This window comes from Electrophorus electricus, chromosome 6, assembly GCF_013358815.1.
Source record: "Electrophorus electricus isolate fEleEle1 chromosome 6, fEleEle1.pri, whole genome shotgun sequence".
NCBI classification, from domain to species: domain Eukaryota; kingdom Metazoa; phylum Chordata; class Actinopteri; order Gymnotiformes; family Gymnotidae; genus Electrophorus; species Electrophorus electricus.
The window spans coordinates 7,725,952-7,745,875 of NC_049540.1; the positions used below are offsets into that span (position 1 = coordinate 7,725,952).

A 19,924-nucleotide genomic window follows, 5' to 3' on the forward strand; every position below is an offset into this window, starting at 1 on the left:
AGAGTATGAAAGACAGTTAATTTAAACCAGACCCATGTGGTGTAGAGGAAAGGATGAAAGGAGAGAACCACAAACACGAACACACACACACACACACACACACACACACACACACACAGAACGAGAGAGACCCTCTCTCTGCCCTTTGGTTATTTATTATATGCATTGTGTATGAGTTAAAGATTAACGAGGGAATGAAGAGTATTACAGGAGAGGCTTGACTGGAGCATGGCTGCTGGGCTGTGGGGTGAACTCGCCTGTGTAATTTCTGAAAAGGGCAAACACTTTTTTTTTTTTCTTTTGGCAACATCTATGCAAAAATAATTGAAGTGTATCAGCTTAGAAGGTGAAGGTGTCAGTGGTCACAGACAAACCTGTCTACCTGGACTCCAGCGCCAGTCCAGCTGTCCAGCTGTTGTCCTGCGGTCTGTCGCTCTTTGTCTGTCCCTCTGAGCAGGGATATCACTATTTTCTTTTCCTATAAAATGTGTTCATCCACAGTGTTGCTGAACATCCCAAGCCTGATGTGTGATTGGCCACTTTGCCCAAACAATGTCGAGCCAACCCAAGCAGACAGGAGGTCTGGAGACTTGTGGGAACTGCCCTCTGGACAACTCCATCTCCGTCATTCAGCAGGACACTGCCTCGGAGTGGGAATTGAAGGAGGAAGATGAAGAGGATGGGGCATATGCCAGAAATCCTGCAGGAGCTGGGTGGGTGCCCTAAGTATCTTCTGGAGAGCACTATCTCCCGCATACTTGGAAATATTCGGATACCCGTTTGGGAGTACTGGCTCAGGAAGGAGGGTTCAGATATATGAGTGTTCTCTTTGGTGTGCTCAGTGGGATGTGCACACTGTCTCTCACCAGCACTCTCACTTCTGAGTCACACACACAGAAACTGGGTGTCTTGGGGATCCAGGTGTACGCATGCACACACATGCATGCATTGATGTCCAAAGTGTGTGTGAGTTTATCTTGATCTACTCTGTGCTTTGATCCCGTAGGCACTCTGCAGGGCCCTGCCTCGCAGAAGGTCTTTGCATTTCATTGAAAAACACTGATGGCACCAAGCCTGGATTACTGTGTTCACACACACACACACACACACACACACACACACACTGCATCACTGCAACAGGTGTGTTTGATGCCATTTTCTCAGAAATCAAGTAACAAAAGTGACAAAGGTGTGGAGACAGACGCAAAACCAGCGGGAGCGCCGTCCAAAAGAGTCCCTCAGGACTCGATTCTGTCGCTGTTTACCAGTCGACCAGTCCAGCAGAACACTCCTTAAACCACTGCCTACCAGTTGCTAACTGTAGCACACTGGGTTGGTAAAGGTGTTTTTTTCCTTCATTCAGGGCCATTTTCAAGACCTAGTATAGACCCTGTGACTATGTTTGAAGTGAACATCTTTGGTGTGCAGTGTTTCTTGAGGGAAAAAAGTTCTTTCCTGTTCCAAGCTGAAGTCCTCACCAGGGGCTATAAGTTTCCCTCTCACATTAGCGTAATTATTATTGTTAGCCTGGTTAATGGTCTGCATATTACTTGCTTTTTGAAATATTTCCAAGTATATATAAGTGTAGATAATTAATGCTAATGTCTGTTAGATTTGTTTAAAAGTTGTACTTTTTTTTTTCTGTTTTTCCCTGTTCTGATGCCTTCTCTCTCTCTCTCTCTCTCTTTCTCTCTCGATCTCACTCTCTTACACACACACACACACACACACACACACACACACACACACACACACACACACACACACACACTATTAAACATTCATTTGTTTTTAATTTGTTGATGTAGCGGTGTAGACCCTGTGAGAGGGTGTGTGTAAACACACATGCACAGATAAATAAACGTTTCGGCGTCACCGGTGAGGCAGGTTAGGTCTCACTGACTCGGAGCGGGGGGTGGGGGTTGTGGTGGCTTGTCTGTCACTATGGCAACCCAACTGAACATCTGTCCCTGGACACGGTTAAATAAACATTGCAGCAGTGAGCGGGTGTCCCAAACAGGCCGGGGTCTGTGACTCTGTGTGGCCGGCTGGAGCGGGCAGCTTTCTCCAGAGCCTGCAGGAATCCGCGCCGTCCTGCATCGTGTGCACTCCTGCCTATCGTCTGTGCCACAGAGAGTAAACAGACAGCGGGAGGAGCCAGCGCTGTGTCACAGAGCTGGAGAGAGACCAGTGAGACCGGCAGCTCACTGATGGTAAAACGCCTGCCGTTGTGGAGCACTGGAACACGGCTGGCTCGCTGGGTCTTTTTCTCTAAGCTTGCCACTGTTTAAAGCTTCTTTTTGCTTTGAGTAAACATGTTTGCAAAATGACTAAATAGAAATGAAAATATTTTATTCTCTGTTTCAGCACCTTCCTTTGGCTTTCAGCCAAAGCCCGAATGGCTCTTTGTTGATATACACAGTGCACCCGACATGACAAGTGCTTCTAGTGCTGTTTAGGCAGCACACATGCAGACAGCAGTAGGAGCTCCATGCTGTGGACCCACAGTAGCACTTAACCAGCCAGACATCAGCAGGTTTCTATAATGTAGGCATCACATGTTCTAACCTTACGTCCACACACAAGCGTACTCACACACTCAGCTACAATAATGTTTGCCCCCCCACGTACACCCCCCCCGCCCAGTCTGTCCATGATTCTACATTTCCTCAGTACTTGGCTGTGACCAAATATTTAGACTGTCAAGATGAATCAGCATCAAAAACAAAAGGCTGGTTGGCCTACTGTAGCCGACAGCCTCACCCATCCCACACTGGGAAGCAACGGCCAATCACGTCGCAGTATGCCAGACCCACTGGACTCTGGGGGTGGCAGGCTGTCAGCTGCTGACAAGACCTCCACTGTTACATGCCCCTGCCTACAGTACGAGTTGGCCTCAACACAACCAACACTGTGCACCTCTTCATCTCTTAGCCAGAGTATTACCTACGCACTCGAGACAGATGCTTAAAAAAGAGCTTCAGGTTCAGCAATCAAAGTAATAACTTTCAGCTGGTGTAAAGCCTAGATTAACTGCTGGCAATGCCATTGTTAAACTTATGTAAACATTTTGACCGTCACAGAAATGGTAAACTCTAGCCATCTGCTCATGACTAAGCCTTAGCCATGTGCACCTTTGATGAAACAGAAAAAAACAAAACAAAAAGCAAACCTGTAGCTTGAATATCGGGACAATGGTGCAGGAAATGTCTTTTTTTGCCCCCACTGGGAATCATGCCCAGTGGAAAGTGTTCAGGGCTCCGCGGTTTTACAACCAACTGCAAAACTAATGTAGACATCACCGAAGCAGCTGCCCAGGGAACCACGAACGCTACTCGCCAAATACACACACACACACACACACACACGCCTGAGTGTGGGGGCACACACAGATGTGCGCAGAGCTTCACTGGCCACTAGATTCTAGTAATACTTGAAACACACTCAAAATAGTTGCTGTGTAAGTCCACATAAACGAGGAGAGGAGGGAATAGATTTAGCCATGTCATTTTTAGCTGTTCCTGGCAAACATGCTCATATGGTGACATTTCATATTTCATATGAGCTTAAAAAATACACTTGAAGTGAAACAGATTTTTACAACAGAGGGAAAATGTGAAGGAGCTGCAGAGAAAGTGGGGGGAAAAAACACAGAAAGAAAGACTGACTGGTCAAGAGGCTAAGGGCCAGACTGGGGAGAGACTGGAGAGAGACTAGGGAGAGACTAGGGAGAGACTGGAGAGAGACTGGGGCAGAGACTGGGGAGAGACTGGGGCAGAGACTGGAGAGAGACTGGGGAGAGACTGGAGAGAGACTGGGGAGAGACTGGAGAGAGACTAGGGAGGGACTAAGGAGAGACTGGGACAGAGGCTGGGGAGAGACTGGGGGAGAGACGTGGCTCAGCAGAGGGAAGAACAGTGGTCTGCTTGTCAGTGAGTCTGTGAAGCTTTTATGAGGTCAGTGTGCAGAGGCAGACAAAAGCACCCCATCCCCAAAGACAAACACTCTCTGGGTGTAAATGACCCTGAAAATGCTGCCGTTTCATCTGGGCGTGTGGAATTCTCTCTGGGGCAGGACAAAAAGTAAACAATACAGGGGGCTAGGGAGTGGGTGAACACACACACACACTCGCTCCAGAGTGCAGCTGAGCCAGGCAGTGGAAACCTAGAGAAACTACAGCAGGAGAAACCCAACAACACTTGTTTGATTCCTTTACTTGTGTTTGGAGTGGGAGGGGGGAGAGTTCAAAGCGACCGAGAGAGGAGGGAGTGGCCGTGTGAAAGGGTGTCCGGCGGGGCAGTCTTTCAAACGCTCCGTGCACGCATGCACGGGCTCGGGAGGAGGTCTTTGTGCAGGTGGCCCAGGGCAGCTGATGGTCTGAGCGCATCAGCGGGTTCCACTCTGCACAGGAGGAATGCACCCGTCACCTCACTGTGCACCCACTGCAGCGCAGCACTCTGGGGGAAAATATCTAATTGCAACGTATTCTGAACAGCAGTGCGATCTCAATTTAAGTTGGGCGATTACGTTGAGGCCAAGTTGGGCCATTTTGTGTTCATTGTGATGTGCAGTTACAACCACAGGTATTGTGGTTTTAAAAATACAGTGCTTACGTGTGCATTGCTGGTAAACACTGTCAACATGACACTGACAGTCATAGCAGATACTCCTAATGGCAGATAATTCAGAGTGGAAGATTTCAGGCAAACTGCCTCATGTGAATATGGAGAGCTGAGTGCGTGAACGTTGGGACATCTGCTGGTCTGCTGCTTTGTTCTGCCACCCCAGGTGGATTTCATAAGTGAGTTTAGTAACAGATTCTACAGCGACAGGGACTATATTCCTCTGGAGAGAGATCATTTCTCCACTTTTTCGAGTGACCGCACATCAGTCAGTCAGCATCACCGTGTGTGCGCGTGCGTGTGTGTCAGGAAGTCTCTCCAGTGCTAGCAAAGAGGTGCGAAACCACCATCTGCCTTTTACTACACACACACATGCCTTCTCCCTCTCCTTTCCTCTCTCTTCAGCACTCTCTTTTCCCAGTAATTCTCTCCTCATACTATTAATCATGCTAAGTGAGTTGGCTATTAAGAATCAGGCCACAGGCCAGAGAAGCCTCTCCCAGCCCCTCTCAGCCGCGCTCGGTCTGGGAAAGGTGTGACCGGCTACACTCCTAGCCTAGCGTTCTCACTCTAGTCTAAACACATGCACATACCGAAGACATATGGTGACAGAGCAGAGTCCATGGGTAGAGGCTCTTGTTAGCCATCTAGGGTTGGTTTGTATAGAGTCTGACAGACCCTAACATGGAAAAAATGTCATGCTGGAAAGTTCTGATCCCCAAAGTGATATTATTCAATGTGTCTGTTTCCCTTGTTACAAAGCATGTAACATATAGACAAGGGCAGTCCAACACATTTTAAGCTTTAAACCTGATTTCGTCTGATGAACAAAATTAGTGACCAAGTTTGTTCTGAACCTGTTGTAGAAAGTTCCAGTGTCTGATTAAAGCTACCCTTGCAGCTAGTACACCGAGAGAAAAGCCTAGATTCAGCTCACACTCCCGGTGAACTCATGCACTAGCACGTTAGAAGGGTTGTGTGTGTCTGCCAGTGGAAAGGACAATAAAGACCATAAGTGCTGATGAGTGCAGCACACAGTGTCTAACTAGGGAGTGTTGTTTTCGAGGGTCATCACAAATGAAGCCCTCCACGGTCGTTTGGCTGAAGGACAACCAGGACAGGGTCTGTAGAGCTTCCTGTGCTTCTGGAGTCAGGGGGACAGATTCTTTGAGGGCACCCTGCTAAACAGGAGCTGGGGGGGTGGGAATGGTTATGTCTGCTGCGCATCTGCTCACGCACTCAGCGCAGGATTACACGAGGGTTACCATGGGAAGGTAATAACAAATAGCCGGCCGTCCGCACGCGCGAAGCCTGTTGTGTCACACACAGACACAAACAGCCATGGAAAATGAAGCTCTTGCCAGTAATTCATTAACAGTGTTGCTATATAATATGGGTCAGGGAACTCTGGAAACATTCCATTTAATGCTCTGAGGAGAAAAAGAAAAACTGGAATCCAAAGCCAGGATAAATAGCACTGCTAGATGGCTATTTTCCTAATGCATATTAAGCACTTGAAGTGGAACGAGCTTGAAATATCGCTAATTACATCTGCATTTGGTCTGTGCGATGCAGTTTAGTCTCGCTACACTCCATCCTGCTGGCTTTATTCAGCCTGTATCAGTGGCCTGATCTTGGTTGGTGCTACCAGTCCTCAGCCAGCGGTTCTTCCACACGCCTCTACCAGGCCCTTTGATGAGAGCGCTTTTTACTTCTCTTTGAACATTTAATTCTGTACCTCTTGATTAATTGTGTTTCTGTAAATTGAAATGGAACCCAGATATAATCATGCTCCGAGGGACTATATTTAGTCCAACAGTTAAAGTGAACGTCTCTGAGACTCGTATTTATATAATTCAGTACAAAATCAACAGTCTTTTTTTTCTTTCTTCCTCTCACTACTTTTTTAAAAGCTTTGTCATTTACACACTCTCACTGGGCTGCTCAGCTTCGATGTTGATCAGCTGAGTCATAGTAGCCTGAGGACTGGATTCATGTAGTCTGCTCTTGTCTCTGAATGTTTGCTGCTTATTTGAGAATCAAGTTGCTGGCCTACCCTCGCAGACACACACACACACACCCACCCACACACACACACACACACACACACACACACACGCACACACATACACACACAAAACTTTCCTACCCTCACAGACACACACACATCACTGTCTTACCCATGCAGAGACATACACACCACTGGCTTACCCTCACAAACACACACACACACACACACACACACACACACCACTGGCTTAGCCTCACAGACACACACACACACACCCACACACACACACACACACACACACACACACACACACACACACACACACACACACACACACACACACACACCACTGGCTTAGCCTCACAGACACACACAACATGCAGGCACATACATATCACTTGCCTAGCCTTACCTAGCACAGGAGAAAGAACGACTGGCACAGCGGGGATTGTGGGACACCAAACCTGCCCTAATCTCTCACAGACATGAGGAAACAGAGACATCTCATAAACCTTCACTCGTCTTGGTCTGTCAACAAATGTGAAAAGCAAACTCACATGCCTGATGTGAATCTATAAGGAAAATGAAGCGACTTGCAACGGGGATATTTGCTAGTTTGAATCTCTTATGTCACATGAGGGCTGCAGACTTATCTGACATGGATAATCGAAGTTTTAATATACCTGCTGTTCCTCTGCTCTCCACCTTCCAGTGAGGCACTATACCACTACCTGGTCTAGGGGGCGCTGTGTCGTGAAGCGCCACTTCTTCCCTTAGTCTGGTACTACTCTCTTCAGGATTCACTAGACCCCTTCCCTTCATGCCTCCGTTGTGGTTATACGAGGGATGTATTTCAACCGCTCCGTTGACGTTGTTATGGAGAGACGCCACCTAAAGGATTTGAGGTATGTGAGATCCATCTGTTTGGTCAACAGCAGTGTGGTAACCAGACACTAGAGTGTGAAAGAGATCCCAGTTGGCTAGAAAGAAAGGTGGATGTGTGCTCGCGTGCAGAGTGAGGAAGGGCAAGTCAGAAGACTGGACCCAGAGCGGGACATCTCAGTCATAGACCTCTCTGAGAAGTCTCGCCTAAACAATCTTGTGTGTGTGAGGAATGGCTTAGCTATTTGTTACTGCTGTAAGAACTCCAAAGTCTTAACTTTATTAGAAAGAAATATATATATGCTGCATATTCAGATTCAAATTGAAAAATGATGAAGTCTTCTTATGACAATAACGTTGTTCTGTGTTCAGTGATCACAATCTCCCAAACAAAAATCCAGACAGGTAGAGCTCCACTGTGCTTGAAACTGTAATAAATCCAGAAAGGTAGAGGTTCCTTTCTTCTTCTTGCAACTTTATATATCTGTCATAGTCCTAGTTGAATTCCCATTCAGTTCTCCAACATCAGCCTCCATGTACTTGCCTAAAGGGGTCACATTGAAAACACCTGTCATTTCCACGACTGCATGAGAGATTCTGTGAGTCTGTGATTCTGTTGTGCTCATGGTTAACTGATGATGTTTCTTTTTTCTTCCCTAATCCTCAGGTACATTTATGCCAGCTGCTTGTTTAACATTATGCTTAACATTGACATTACACTTCAGATCTGATCTTGACATACTTTAAGGACCAGGCTGAATTTTCCAGGAGATTTCTGTGTTCCTAGAGGGAATTCCGCATGCTCTCACATGGCAAGGTGCTGTAGTGGGTTCTTTATTTCCACTCCTGATGGAAATGATCCTCATTAGGATTTAATCTGATTATGGAGATCAGGCGTGCCTTCCTCTCTGATCAAGCTCTCCAGAGTGAGTGGCTGGATGCTTAACCACCACCCAGGGAACTGGGGTGAGTCTGAGCTCCAGCCCTCAGAAACATAATAACTGACAGTAGGTACCATCATCAGGCAAAGAGATTTAAACTACCTACAAACTACTACCTGAGTTAAGAACAAAAAGCTTTCTGCTGATATTTCAGTAATAAAACAAAATATGTCTGATATGCTGATATAACATTCTGCATGGATGCTCAAGAATGCAACCACAATCTGGCTAATTAAAAAATATTTCCATGGCAGTCCAATCCCAAAATTTAAAAATGTTTGTCTTACCCCTGCCCAAGAGGGGATGGAAAACATCTATTATGCCTGTTTTGGAGTGTTTGGTATGAGGCTCTACTGAACTCAATATGCTGAGTGAAGTGCTGCATTTTAGGTTGTCTGTTACAGATGTGCAGTTGGAGCCAATGCGTATTTACAGCACTTAAAAACCTCATCGCTGTGTCTGAAATGCAACTGTAGCTCATATCGTCCGTCCCTCATGATGTCCCAACGCTCGTGCCATAGTTCAGTTCTCCCTCTCTTTCTCTCTCTCTCTCTCTCGCTTGCTCTCGCTCTTGCTCTCTTTCGGAGAAAATAAGACAAAAGGTCAACTCTTTTGCTATGGAAAATTAAACACCTTGAACTGTGGGGCAGGAAGGAACATAGTAATTAAGGCAGAGCTGAGCTGACCACTGCTGTCACATGGTGTCAGGCCTCAGCGTAGGGAATGCTTGTTTGGGCTACTCATGTGAAACAGCCCTGTATCTGAAGCTCCTCGGAAACCCAGAAAAATGTAGAGGGTACTTTAATCCTTCCTGGAAGGAGCAACATCTGTACAAGCGCAATTCATCACTATTAGGAGTGTTTGTCTCAAGCATCGCCATTTGAATTTGAGTTTATTTTCTCAGAGTTTCAGTGTTGTGCTTGATACCGCAAACCGGCAAACATTTGAAAAAGTCATGGAATTTGAAACATGTGAATTGGGTGCCAAGACCTGGGCAGTTGCTACATTTCTGATCCTGTCAAAGGAGGACTATTCCAGGACGAGTCAGAACATCTGAGTGGAGATATGCTGTCTTCAGACAGAGCCTATTCTGCTGTAAGTACTGGATTGAAAATAATAAAAGTCCTTACGTACACCGGGCGCACTATTTAACTTTCTTTCATTTCATTTGTCTTTAATCACTGTGATCTGATTCACGGCATGCGAGGCTACCGTAGGTACGGAGACGCCCTGACAACCTTTGCTCCTCTCCAGCCCCAGTCATGTACCACCGACCGTGGATCGGGACGCTCGTGCAGAGAAGCCCAGAACGCTGGCTGCTGACTGAGATGATGCGGCGTACATCGCTTGGACAGTCGGCCGGAACACAACTAATGGACCTGGGACTTCCAGCGCATTCCTCAGCCCTGGTTGGGGAGACTGGATGGAGACTGCTTGGAGACCGGCTGCATTTATCATCTCTTTATGGGTCATTACTCCCACTGGCAGGAGCCAGAGACCAACAGAGACCAGCTCCGGCTGCAGGCGCAGGGGTGCTGGCTCTTGGTGAGGTTCTGCTTAAGAACATGCTGGCTGAGCTGACTGTGGCCAAGGATGAAGCCTGATCCCAGGTCGGCAACATTCTAAAACAGTGCAGCACACCATGACGTCTGTTTGGTAGCTAGAGTTTTTTTCAGACGGCGACAAAAGCTTATACTCTAAGGGTTTTCGGAGGGTTTAAGATAATATTTGAGATAAACATTTCCTTTAAATGTGGTCAGGTATATTCACTGAAGAATGACTTTTGGTGATGAATGTTAACGATTTTCAACTCTGATAAATGTTTATTTTTATATCAGACCCAAACCACTTACACTGAAACTGTGTTGTCAATACCACATTATTAGCATGTTACTGATATATTTTGACAGCTTTATTACAATTGCAAGGGTTCATTCACTGAGACACTAAAAGTCTTTACCATTTCCAAAATATGACTTTTCATATCTTGAAAATAAATTACACGCATGTCTTATTAAACCAAGTCTGAGGTACGAGCTATAGCTTCTGAAATTGTATCAGGTATAACTGACGGAAAGAGCTGAAACAAGATCAGCTTTTGCATGTCGTGTCATAATTGCCTCAGTCCTATAGGCAGGACAGAGTTGATCCCAGAACAGCAGTCTTTGCACTCAGAGGCCTCGCTCGGTATTTAGTTAACGTGCCTTCTGGGTGCAAGCTAAAATTGCCATGAGTAATCCCCTTAGTTCCGTCCCACTGTTAGCACAAATTCCTGCAGCCACTACATGATTTCAGAGTAGCCTGTGCACTTTGAAGGACACTTATAATTGCATGGGCCTAATAGGTCTACCTCTCCAACCCAGGCACCCCCTAGCTACAACAAGGGGGTTTTGAGTCAGATTCAGACGAAACCCATTACTCTCAAATTTATCTTAATAACGGAAGACACACCAAAAGCAGACTATTTGTTCAGCTGATAAAACCCCCACACCTGCTGTGCTGCCTGTCTCAACTAATCCCAGCCAATCCCAGCCATTCCCAGCACTCGCAGCCAGTCCCAGCCACTCGCAGCCAGTCTCAGCCAATCCCAGCCCGTTCCAGCCAATCCCAGTCCGTCCCAGCCAATCCCAGTCCGTCCCAGCCAATCCCATCTTTTCATCTGGACTGTCAAGCATTGGGACTAATACTCCAGCATTTCCATCCCTCAGGGGTTTGCCATTTCTTGGCCTTCATTGTGAATGTGGCACACTCAGTTTAAAAAATGCAATTTTTGCATTTTTCACTTGTAAAAACAAAGAAAAGGCCTGAGAAATAACAGTAGAGAGTAAAGTTCTCAATAGTTAGGAAACTGCAGTATTCTATAGAGTTCTGTAGAGTTCTCAGCAAAGTACTATATGGATATAATACTATACTACTATAGAGGCCTTAGTAGAGCACTAGAGTTGGAGTACTGTAGAGTTCTTGGAAAACAGTGATATTTTTAATGGCAAACAGGGGATAGAGTACTGAGTTCTTAGTAGATTGCTAGACTTTATGGCATTTAGTAGCTTGATTACTGTAGCATTCTGAATAGTGTCAAACCAACAGAGTACACTACTAAATGTTGAGTCACTGAATGAGCTCAACACATCAGAGTTCACACTAACCTAGCATCATGCTTAAAAGCTTCTGAACTGTACAATGGCTCCTCTTAGGCCACAGCAGTTCACTATCGTGACCAGGCAACTGTGGAGAATGAAGGTCAAGTTACTTCACTAGGACGGTTATGATTACAACAAATGTAAGCAGGGCCTTCAAGTTTCTGTGACCGCCGTCATAGAGGGTGGCACAGGTGAAGGCGTGAGAAATACCCACAGGTGCAGCTACCTGGGAGAAGTTGAGGCCGTTGAGTGGGAGACACTGCTCCTCCACCTTCTCCACGGCGCCCGTGCTCTTCTTCATTCGCTCGGCCTCCTGCGCCAGGTACAGGTCGAGCACGGGCACGCCGCGCGTCTTCACATCCGCCTCCGTCAGCGAGTTCACCATCAGCATGACCCAGACGGGACGCTTGCGCTCCCAGTTGCCGGCGATGGCGTTGAAGAGGTAGTCGGCGTAGAGGCCACGCCCCCGCTGGTCCGCCGTCATCCAGAGGGGCATCATGTGCTTGACGTAGTCCAGGTGGCGCTTGAGCCTGCGGTACAGGTCCCGAGGCAGCACGTCCTGCAGGTTCTCGCCCTGCGGCAGCAGCTGACACTTGGTCAGGGCCGAGATGGTGTAGGGGTCCGTCAGGTCCAGCTCGAAGTACACAATGTTGCTCTCCTGAAAGGCCTTCTTGGAGTTCTCTGGAATGTAGTCCCACACGCGGGTGTAGGGGACATGGATGGTGCCGTAGAAATATGAGGGCGGGTCTCGCTTTATCGTCCACAGGAAGGAGTTCAGTTCGCTTTGCTGTTAGCGGCGAAGGAAATGGAGTGGGTGAAGGGTTATCGGCAGTGCAAAACACAGCAAGCTGTTTGCCCTTTTGCCAAAACTGAAACCTCACACTGCTTAAAGGTGAGTCTGAGATTTAACGTCTGTGCTCCTATTTTCAGTGCTGGGCTAACACATGGTATAATGGTTAATTGCACAGTGGGGCTCAGACAAATCCTTAAAGTATTTTTTTTACATTGTGTAGCTGAGATGTAGTTTAAATTGAAATCCTATATAAAAATTCTAATTATTTAACCCTAATTATATCTGAAAATGGGTAAAATGCTTTCTGAATGTGGGGTTTACTGCGACAGCTCCATGTTTTAATGGTATTATTATACAACGGGGATATTGATAATAATATTATCACTACGGTCCTATGTGAGAACAGCAAAATATAGGAAGTGCCATGTTACCGAATGTTTATTCAGAAGCGATAAGAGTTACAATGGGCTGCTAATATCTCATTAGGCTCGGGACGCGTACTACCGCCGTCAATACACGTCGAAGCGGATCACACGCAAGCATCTTAATAAACTCTACTCATAACCTTTTCATTGAAGCACTTCACATAAAGTTAAATGTATTCGATTGTTTAATTAAAGCGATTACATTTTAAGTTAATACGACTGATTCATTTAATCTGGCTAAAACTTAACGAGGGAAGTGGGGGGTGCATTTTAATTTCGCATCCGAGAACCAATAAAATGTATAAAGATATCGTGTTTATATATTTCAAATAATAGCATGACGCGAATACAGGATGCGCCAAAATATCCGACCGTCTTAAAAAGTAACGAGGTTCTCTGATAAGCAGTAATTAACAGTTAACTGAGCTGCCAATAAAAACAGACCTCCGTAGCCTCTAACCATAAGAGAGAGCTTGGATTCCCCGTGTGTGTGTAACAAACACTTTCATATTAAAGGCGACTTACTTGTCTGTTAAGCTCACAGCTGGAGGAGTCCCTGAGGCTCCACTGGCTGGCCTGCACCAGCAGCGCGAAACACGCTTGGACCAGTGCGCCCCACGTGAGCAGCATCCTAGCCTCGAGTGCGCTGGCTATTTATCCCCGACTTGTTACCAGCGTTCTTTCCGTCTCCTTTTAGCTTTCAGTTGTCAGTCATGGTCTGGCCAACTTCAGGTTTAAGAGAAGTCCACGCGCGTCCCGGTGTGTTTCCGCCATTCCGCAAGTGAACGCGTGACCGTGACCTGTTCCCGTTAGGAATGGGTCGGTGAAGTTACAGTCCGGGGGAATATCGCTCTGACACGCAGTGAGCTGTTCCCGTTAGGATTGGGTCGGTGAAGTTACAGTCCGGGGGAATATCGCTCTGACACACGTATGCTTTCGCTGACGGTGCCGTGTTAACGCCAAGCATTCAGTTTACATGATAAGGCGTACGTTTCACACGGGACTTCACTAGATAAGCACCTCGCCCACTCACAGTCCGTCTCCAGCTTGGGTCCGGCAGCAACGTCCTCCAAACGTCAGAAGCCGGGCTCGTAACGAATACGGGTTACATGTGTCCGCCTGCTGGACTTCAGCACTCGCGACAGTCCGCGCGTCTGCGGGCAATTCCGCAGCCCCGGGGTGGTCGTGCGCCCGCGCCGCTTCCGATCAGCAACAGGTCCTCTCTTACGCCTCCGCGGGACTTTAACGTACTTCGTGCTCAGTAACGCCTCGGATTGCTCACTCCTGTTATTCCCGCGGTCCTGCAGCGGACAGACATCTTTAAGACGCTCGGGCGGGGTGGGGGGGTGGGGGGTGGGGGGTTAATGAAGTGCGCGAGCATCACTGACCCGGTACCTACCTTCCCCCCAAAGGCACCCCTCACCAACCCCCCACCCCCCGCCAGTGCCCCGCTATACTGTGCAATAATCTGATTTAAGCATCTCGTACCCCGCAGGGTTTTTGGAGGAGGAGCGTGAGCCCTTGCCAGCGGCTCACGCGCACTGTCAGCGAAGGGAGGAAACAACATAGTTCAACAGTTTCTCAGTGGAGCTCTTTTGCTTTTGGGAGTTTTATGACTTTAAACAAAGTCATGAACGGATGCGAAGGACGCATTCAGAGACCTTAACAAACTTCTGATTTGTTTGAAACGTTGGTCTGTGAGCGTGAATGCTCACGAGATGGGTTGTTAACGCTGACTAATTAGCGAACTCGTAAGCCTAACAGACTCAGTTTCTCTGCTCGCGGGACATCCTGTAGATACATTATCCTGTTAATGCGCTACAAACAACGTATCATTTACATCCAAATGCGAATTACTGAGATCGACGCATGTGCTGCGACAGTGGTGCGTCTCTCACGCGACCCAGCGAGCGTGCTGGTGCAGGACGGGCGTAGACGTCTGTGCAAATAAGACGCGCTAGTGGGGGACGGTTTCTGAGATGGGAGGGGAGGAAGTCTTAAAAAGAAGCCAAATCCACAGCCTCGGGATAGATCTCAGGTTCATAAACTGCTAATTAATTCGTGCTGCAAAAATCGAGGGTTGCACGTTAAGTCGAGTCGACATAGGTTAATACATTTCCCTCTTAACATTTCATATTAATAGTATGTTCCCTGCAATGAGGAGGTGTTATTGGTATCCACGGTTTTCTGAGTTTTAACAAACAAGGTAAATTATAATTAGGATGTTATTATGTTCATTTAAATTATAAAGTAATTAAACTATAAACGATTTTCAATGTGCAGACGAAGCATTTCCGTGCGACAGTTATCCCATTCCATTTGTGGTCAAATGTTACTAACGAAATAATTAATTTTATTAAAATAATTTGCCGGTGCAGTCATATGTAACATAGGGTGAATTTATACACTTAAGGGTAAAAATATATGCGATATTAAATCTTGTTAATATTTCAGTTAGCCTAAAATATTTGGCGCCCTACTAGATTTCCATTCTTTTGGAACCCATTTACCACATTCGGAGCGAAAATGGCTTGAGTGTAAATATTAGTGCCATCTACCGGTGATAAAATAAAATCCACATAGATGTAGGTGAGTATACAACTCATTCATCAGTTCTTAATTTATAAATTACAAGTACTGGATATCGGAATCTTCCATCTGTGGCGAAAGAGAGGAAAAAAAAATAATTCAGAACAAATTAGAGCTCAATTTGACTCCATATACGCGGCGCTTTACGGCCGGTTACTGCGCTCCGATAAGGGGCTTTTAAAAGCTTTTGATGCGAGGCCTGCCAGTAAGTGCAGTGTGGCGCCCGCTGATCTGAGCGGACGACTAAACAGGAACAAGGGCAAATTGGCCAATCAGATTGATGTGCTGATTGAGCCAGAGCAGAGCTAGGACCGGGCTGAAAGAATGTCACCGCTGTTTTCGGAGTTTTTACCGACACGTCATCTTTTAGGTAAACCAGTGCCGTTTTTAGGGTTGCATAATGGAGCGTAAGTTTGGGACCATGGCTGTTTTTGTTAGTGTGATTATAGGGCTGGTTTTCTGGACTTTTTAAAAATTACTCTAACAATGGAAGTTTGCCAATGTAATTTTAGTCTGTGAGATCTAAAGATTTCTTATTCTATCCAGAAAAACATACCATTGCATAACTTAATATACACAGAATCTCTAGGTCAGTGTATGGACGTTTGAGTGTCTTGCTGTGTGTATGTATGCTTTTGCATGTTGCATTTGATGGGCATGCTTAAAGTAGCCAAGAAAACCATGTTTTGCTTCCAGAATCCCAGGAAGACCCTTCTGCTGTGGACACTCTTCCTCCAGACCAAAGGGGAGGTACCCATGGCCAGATGAGCAGTTCTCCACGAGGCCGCACTCTGCTTCTGTTTTTTAAGGTTACCCAGGCGGCGGCTGGCAGCACTGTCCAGCAAGGATCAGGCTGGCACTGAGAATGAAAGACACTGAAACAATTCCCCTTCTGTATTTGCTGATATTCGTGACAGGCATATGAAAAGTAAGAACCGATCACAGATCAGTCTGAAGCAGCGTGTCCCAAGGTCATGAAGCCTGCATTTGCAGTTATGTTAAGGTGGTGGAAAAGCTGATCTGCTCAGGAGAGGAGAAGCCAACAAAAACATGAGTGTAATGTTTCATCCCGCACCGACACTAAAGGAGCAGCCAGACTGGACCTCCTGTGGCTCTCGCATCAGCTGGAAGGAAAGCGAGAGGTAGAGGGGGAAACAGACACAGAGTGGGAAACAGAGAGACAAAGGGAGAGACAGAGAGAGACAGAGGGAGAGACAGAGGGAGAGACAGAGAGAGACAGGGAGAGAGACAGAGAGAGACAGAGGGAGAGACAGGGAGAGACAGAGAGAGACAGGGAGAGAGACAGAAAGACAGAGGGAGAGACAGAGAGAGACGGGGAGAGACAGAGAGACAGGGGGAGAGACAGAGAGAGACAGAGAGAGACAGGGGGAGAGACAGAGAGAGACAGAGAGAGACAGGGGGAGAGATTTTGTCTTACTAGTGAGAGGAATAAGATGGGGCTTCTCTTGTTTAAACAGCACACAACTGACCTTGTGTGCATGTGCATGTGTGTGTGTGCCTGTGCATGTGTGTGTGTGTGTGTTTGTCTGTGGCTGAATGCCGATAGGAAAGAGTTGAGTGGTATCCTGCAGTGGGAAGACTCAATGAACTTCACAGCACAGCCAGGAAAATGTAAACACACCTAAAGATACACACATACACACACTTCGTATTCACACACCACTCTCTGCACCATTAGTGCAGGCTGATTATTAAAAGCATACTCAGGGCTTATATGCGATTCAGTGAATGGTTTCTACCTCTTGTAATGCTGTTTTAAAGCCATTTTTAGCACTAAAATGGATTTTCCCTTTACTGTTCATTATGTATTGTCCATTTGCAATAACAACAAAATACCAAATCCACTACTGGCTGCTTCTGACACAGCAATAACTGTGTGTATTTAAATGTGTCCGAATGGCCTGCCAGTAGTACAGTAGTTGCAGTTCGGTCCTCAGGGCTGATCTTGGTAAAGTTAAGACTCTGTTCTTGCCCCTCTTAACATGCCTCAGTCATTCTGTTCCTCTTATTAATGCACGGATTTGTCCACTGTTGCCGTTATCTTTAGTAATGCGCTTTAAGCCTATAGAGGGCTGGCTTGTCCATGGATCTGTTTTCTCAGCTGTCGGGCCACGGTGAGCTTTGTTTTTAAAAGCGGGCGGTAGAACACCGCAACTATCGTTTAATGGACAGATAATCTGAATGGACGTCTCCCACTGCCGAGGTAGAAATCCAAGCCAGACGAAAACGACGGTGCTTGTCTCGAGTTTCCAAATGGTCACGAGTCAGCGTGGACTAAATAAATGCCCATGAATCAGATCCAGATGCTGACGCTCGTAGCAGTGGCGTGTTAAAAGCCCAAGCGTGGAGATATGCATACGAGCACAGATGGGACGCAGTTAGAGAAGCCAGGTCATGTTTTCTGAGTAGAGGCCCAAGATTAAAAAAATACAATGAAATGAAACACTCATCCATTAAGATTTTGCTTTTAGTCTTTTGAAAAAACACTGATAAGGATATTGGAATACCACTACCAGGCTTTCTGCCTTCCTGGCTTCTGTCATACAATATGATGTTCGCCATGTGTATTTATCTGAGAGATATCTGTTTATATCTGATTAACTCCAACTTGGCCCACCAAGCCGGAGACTAGGTGACTTCATGAGGTTAAAAGTGACCCTGTTGAAGTCCTGGGACAATAATAGTAGCTTCTCCGATGTTGAAATTTTGCTTTAGTGAGAGTTGTCTGTATGCATGTTTACAATTGGAAGTTACAATTTTTAAAAACATTTTAATTAGAAAGCTCTCCCTCTTGAAATGTGTCTGTGTCGGTCTGTCTCTACAGATAGGTCTGTCTACAGATAGGTCTGTCCACAGACAGGTCTGTCTCCACAGATAGGTCTGTCCACAGATAGGTCTGTCTCCATAGATAGGTTTGTCTACAGATAGGTCTGTCTCTACAGGTCTGCTTCTTAAATGTTATATTTGCCTTCCTGGATAGGTCTACCTCTGAATGGCCAATTAGGTCACATAAGCGAGAAAATCCCTTCTTTGTAACAGCATGTATTTAATATTATAAAGCACCAGAGTGCATATGGACGTATTATTCAGGTTCCTCTGGAATAGGTTTCTATGGCTTTTATTATCCTTGTTACTGAGCGTATTAGGATTTCTTTAGGATGAAAATACCTCACATTATTGCAGATCATGCAAATACCAGTCTATTATATACACCTACTCTACAACCAGACATGAAGTCCTTCAGCTGTTTCTGTGTACCTAGAAGTTAACTAACCGATCATAATGTCAACATGCCAACTTTCCAGTAGGCTTTTTCATGAATGGCCTGTTTTAAAGCAATTGGGCAGCTGATGTCTAGATATTTTGTGTATGTAAATAAATGCATCTATATGAATTTATGCGGCATTCATTTATATATAATTTTATGCTGTATTCACACACAGTATTTACAAGTGCATCTAAAATATAAATATATAAGTTTCAGCAAAACATTGGCCAGTAAAGTTTGACATAACCTACACAGAGGTAAGGACTCTGGTAGAGTTAATCTTCTACATTCATTGTACCGCAGTGATGCCAGGAGTGCTTCATTACTGTATACTGAGTGACTGTATGTGGGAAAATCTAGTGGTCGATGGTGTGGTTTGTTGGAAAGGCCCATACCACAGGAACCCTAATCACAGGGCCCTGTGGCAGCTAGCAGAGCTCAAAAACTATGGGTCGACGTGGCCCACCAGTAGTGGCCCACCAGTGTGACAGATGACTAGAGTGATTGTGAGCATGAGAGACGCGTTGCGTACATCACTGTGCACCCGTGTTTATGGCTTTAATCTGTCCTGAGCATTGCCGTGCTACAGAGTGACTCACGGGTGGGGAAAATGCTCACTTAGCTTTGTTCGAATTCGTCATGGCTAATGTAGAAAGCAGGCGGATGAGTGAAAGAGTCTGTTTGCTAAATATTTTACTGCAGGTAGAATTAGATGTAGTGCTGGCCTGACAATGTAAGCCATTAGTCCCAGCTGTGATGAAACAGCACTGAAGGTACAGCAACACTGAAGATACAACACTGAAGATACAACAACACTGATGATACAACACTGAAGATACAACACTGAAGATACAACACTGAGGATACAACACTGATGATACAACACTGAAGATACAACAACACTGATGATACAGCACTGCTGATACAACACTGAAGATACAACACTGAAGACACAACAACACTGAAGATACAACACTGAAGATACAACACTGATGATACAACACTGAAGATACAACACTGAAGATACAACACTGATGATACAACACTGAAGATACAACAACACTGAAGGTTCAACACTGAAGGTACAACACTGAAGGTACAATAGTCATAGGTATAGTAGTCTATTTTATTTTCATGTTAACTGAGGAATATTTTAAGCTTTTAATTCATAATAATGATTTTCAAGACTGGAAAACAAATTTTCTGTAATTTATCTCTTTCTCTGTCTCTGT

At 45.8% G+C, this 19,924-nt stretch overlaps 1 protein-coding gene across 2 annotated transcripts in view; it reads right to left on the minus strand.

The window, feature by feature from the left end:
- The window catches only part of trabd2a (TraB domain containing 2A), a 41,796-nt gene extending 27,651 nt beyond the window's left edge, over positions 1-14,145 (minus strand). For both annotated transcript variants that reach the window (XM_027018800.2, XM_027018799.2), the window contains exons 1-2: positions 13,340-14,145; positions 11,823-12,383 (exon numbers count right to left, since the gene is read on the minus strand). In XM_027018800.2, the coding sequence (XP_026874601.1) occupies positions 11,823-12,383; positions 13,340-13,444 (666 nt within the window). In that variant the 5' untranslated portion in view covers positions 13,445-14,145. The remainder of the gene's footprint in view (positions 1-11,822; positions 12,384-13,339) is intronic.
- Positions 14,146-19,924: the final 5,779 nt, after the last annotated feature.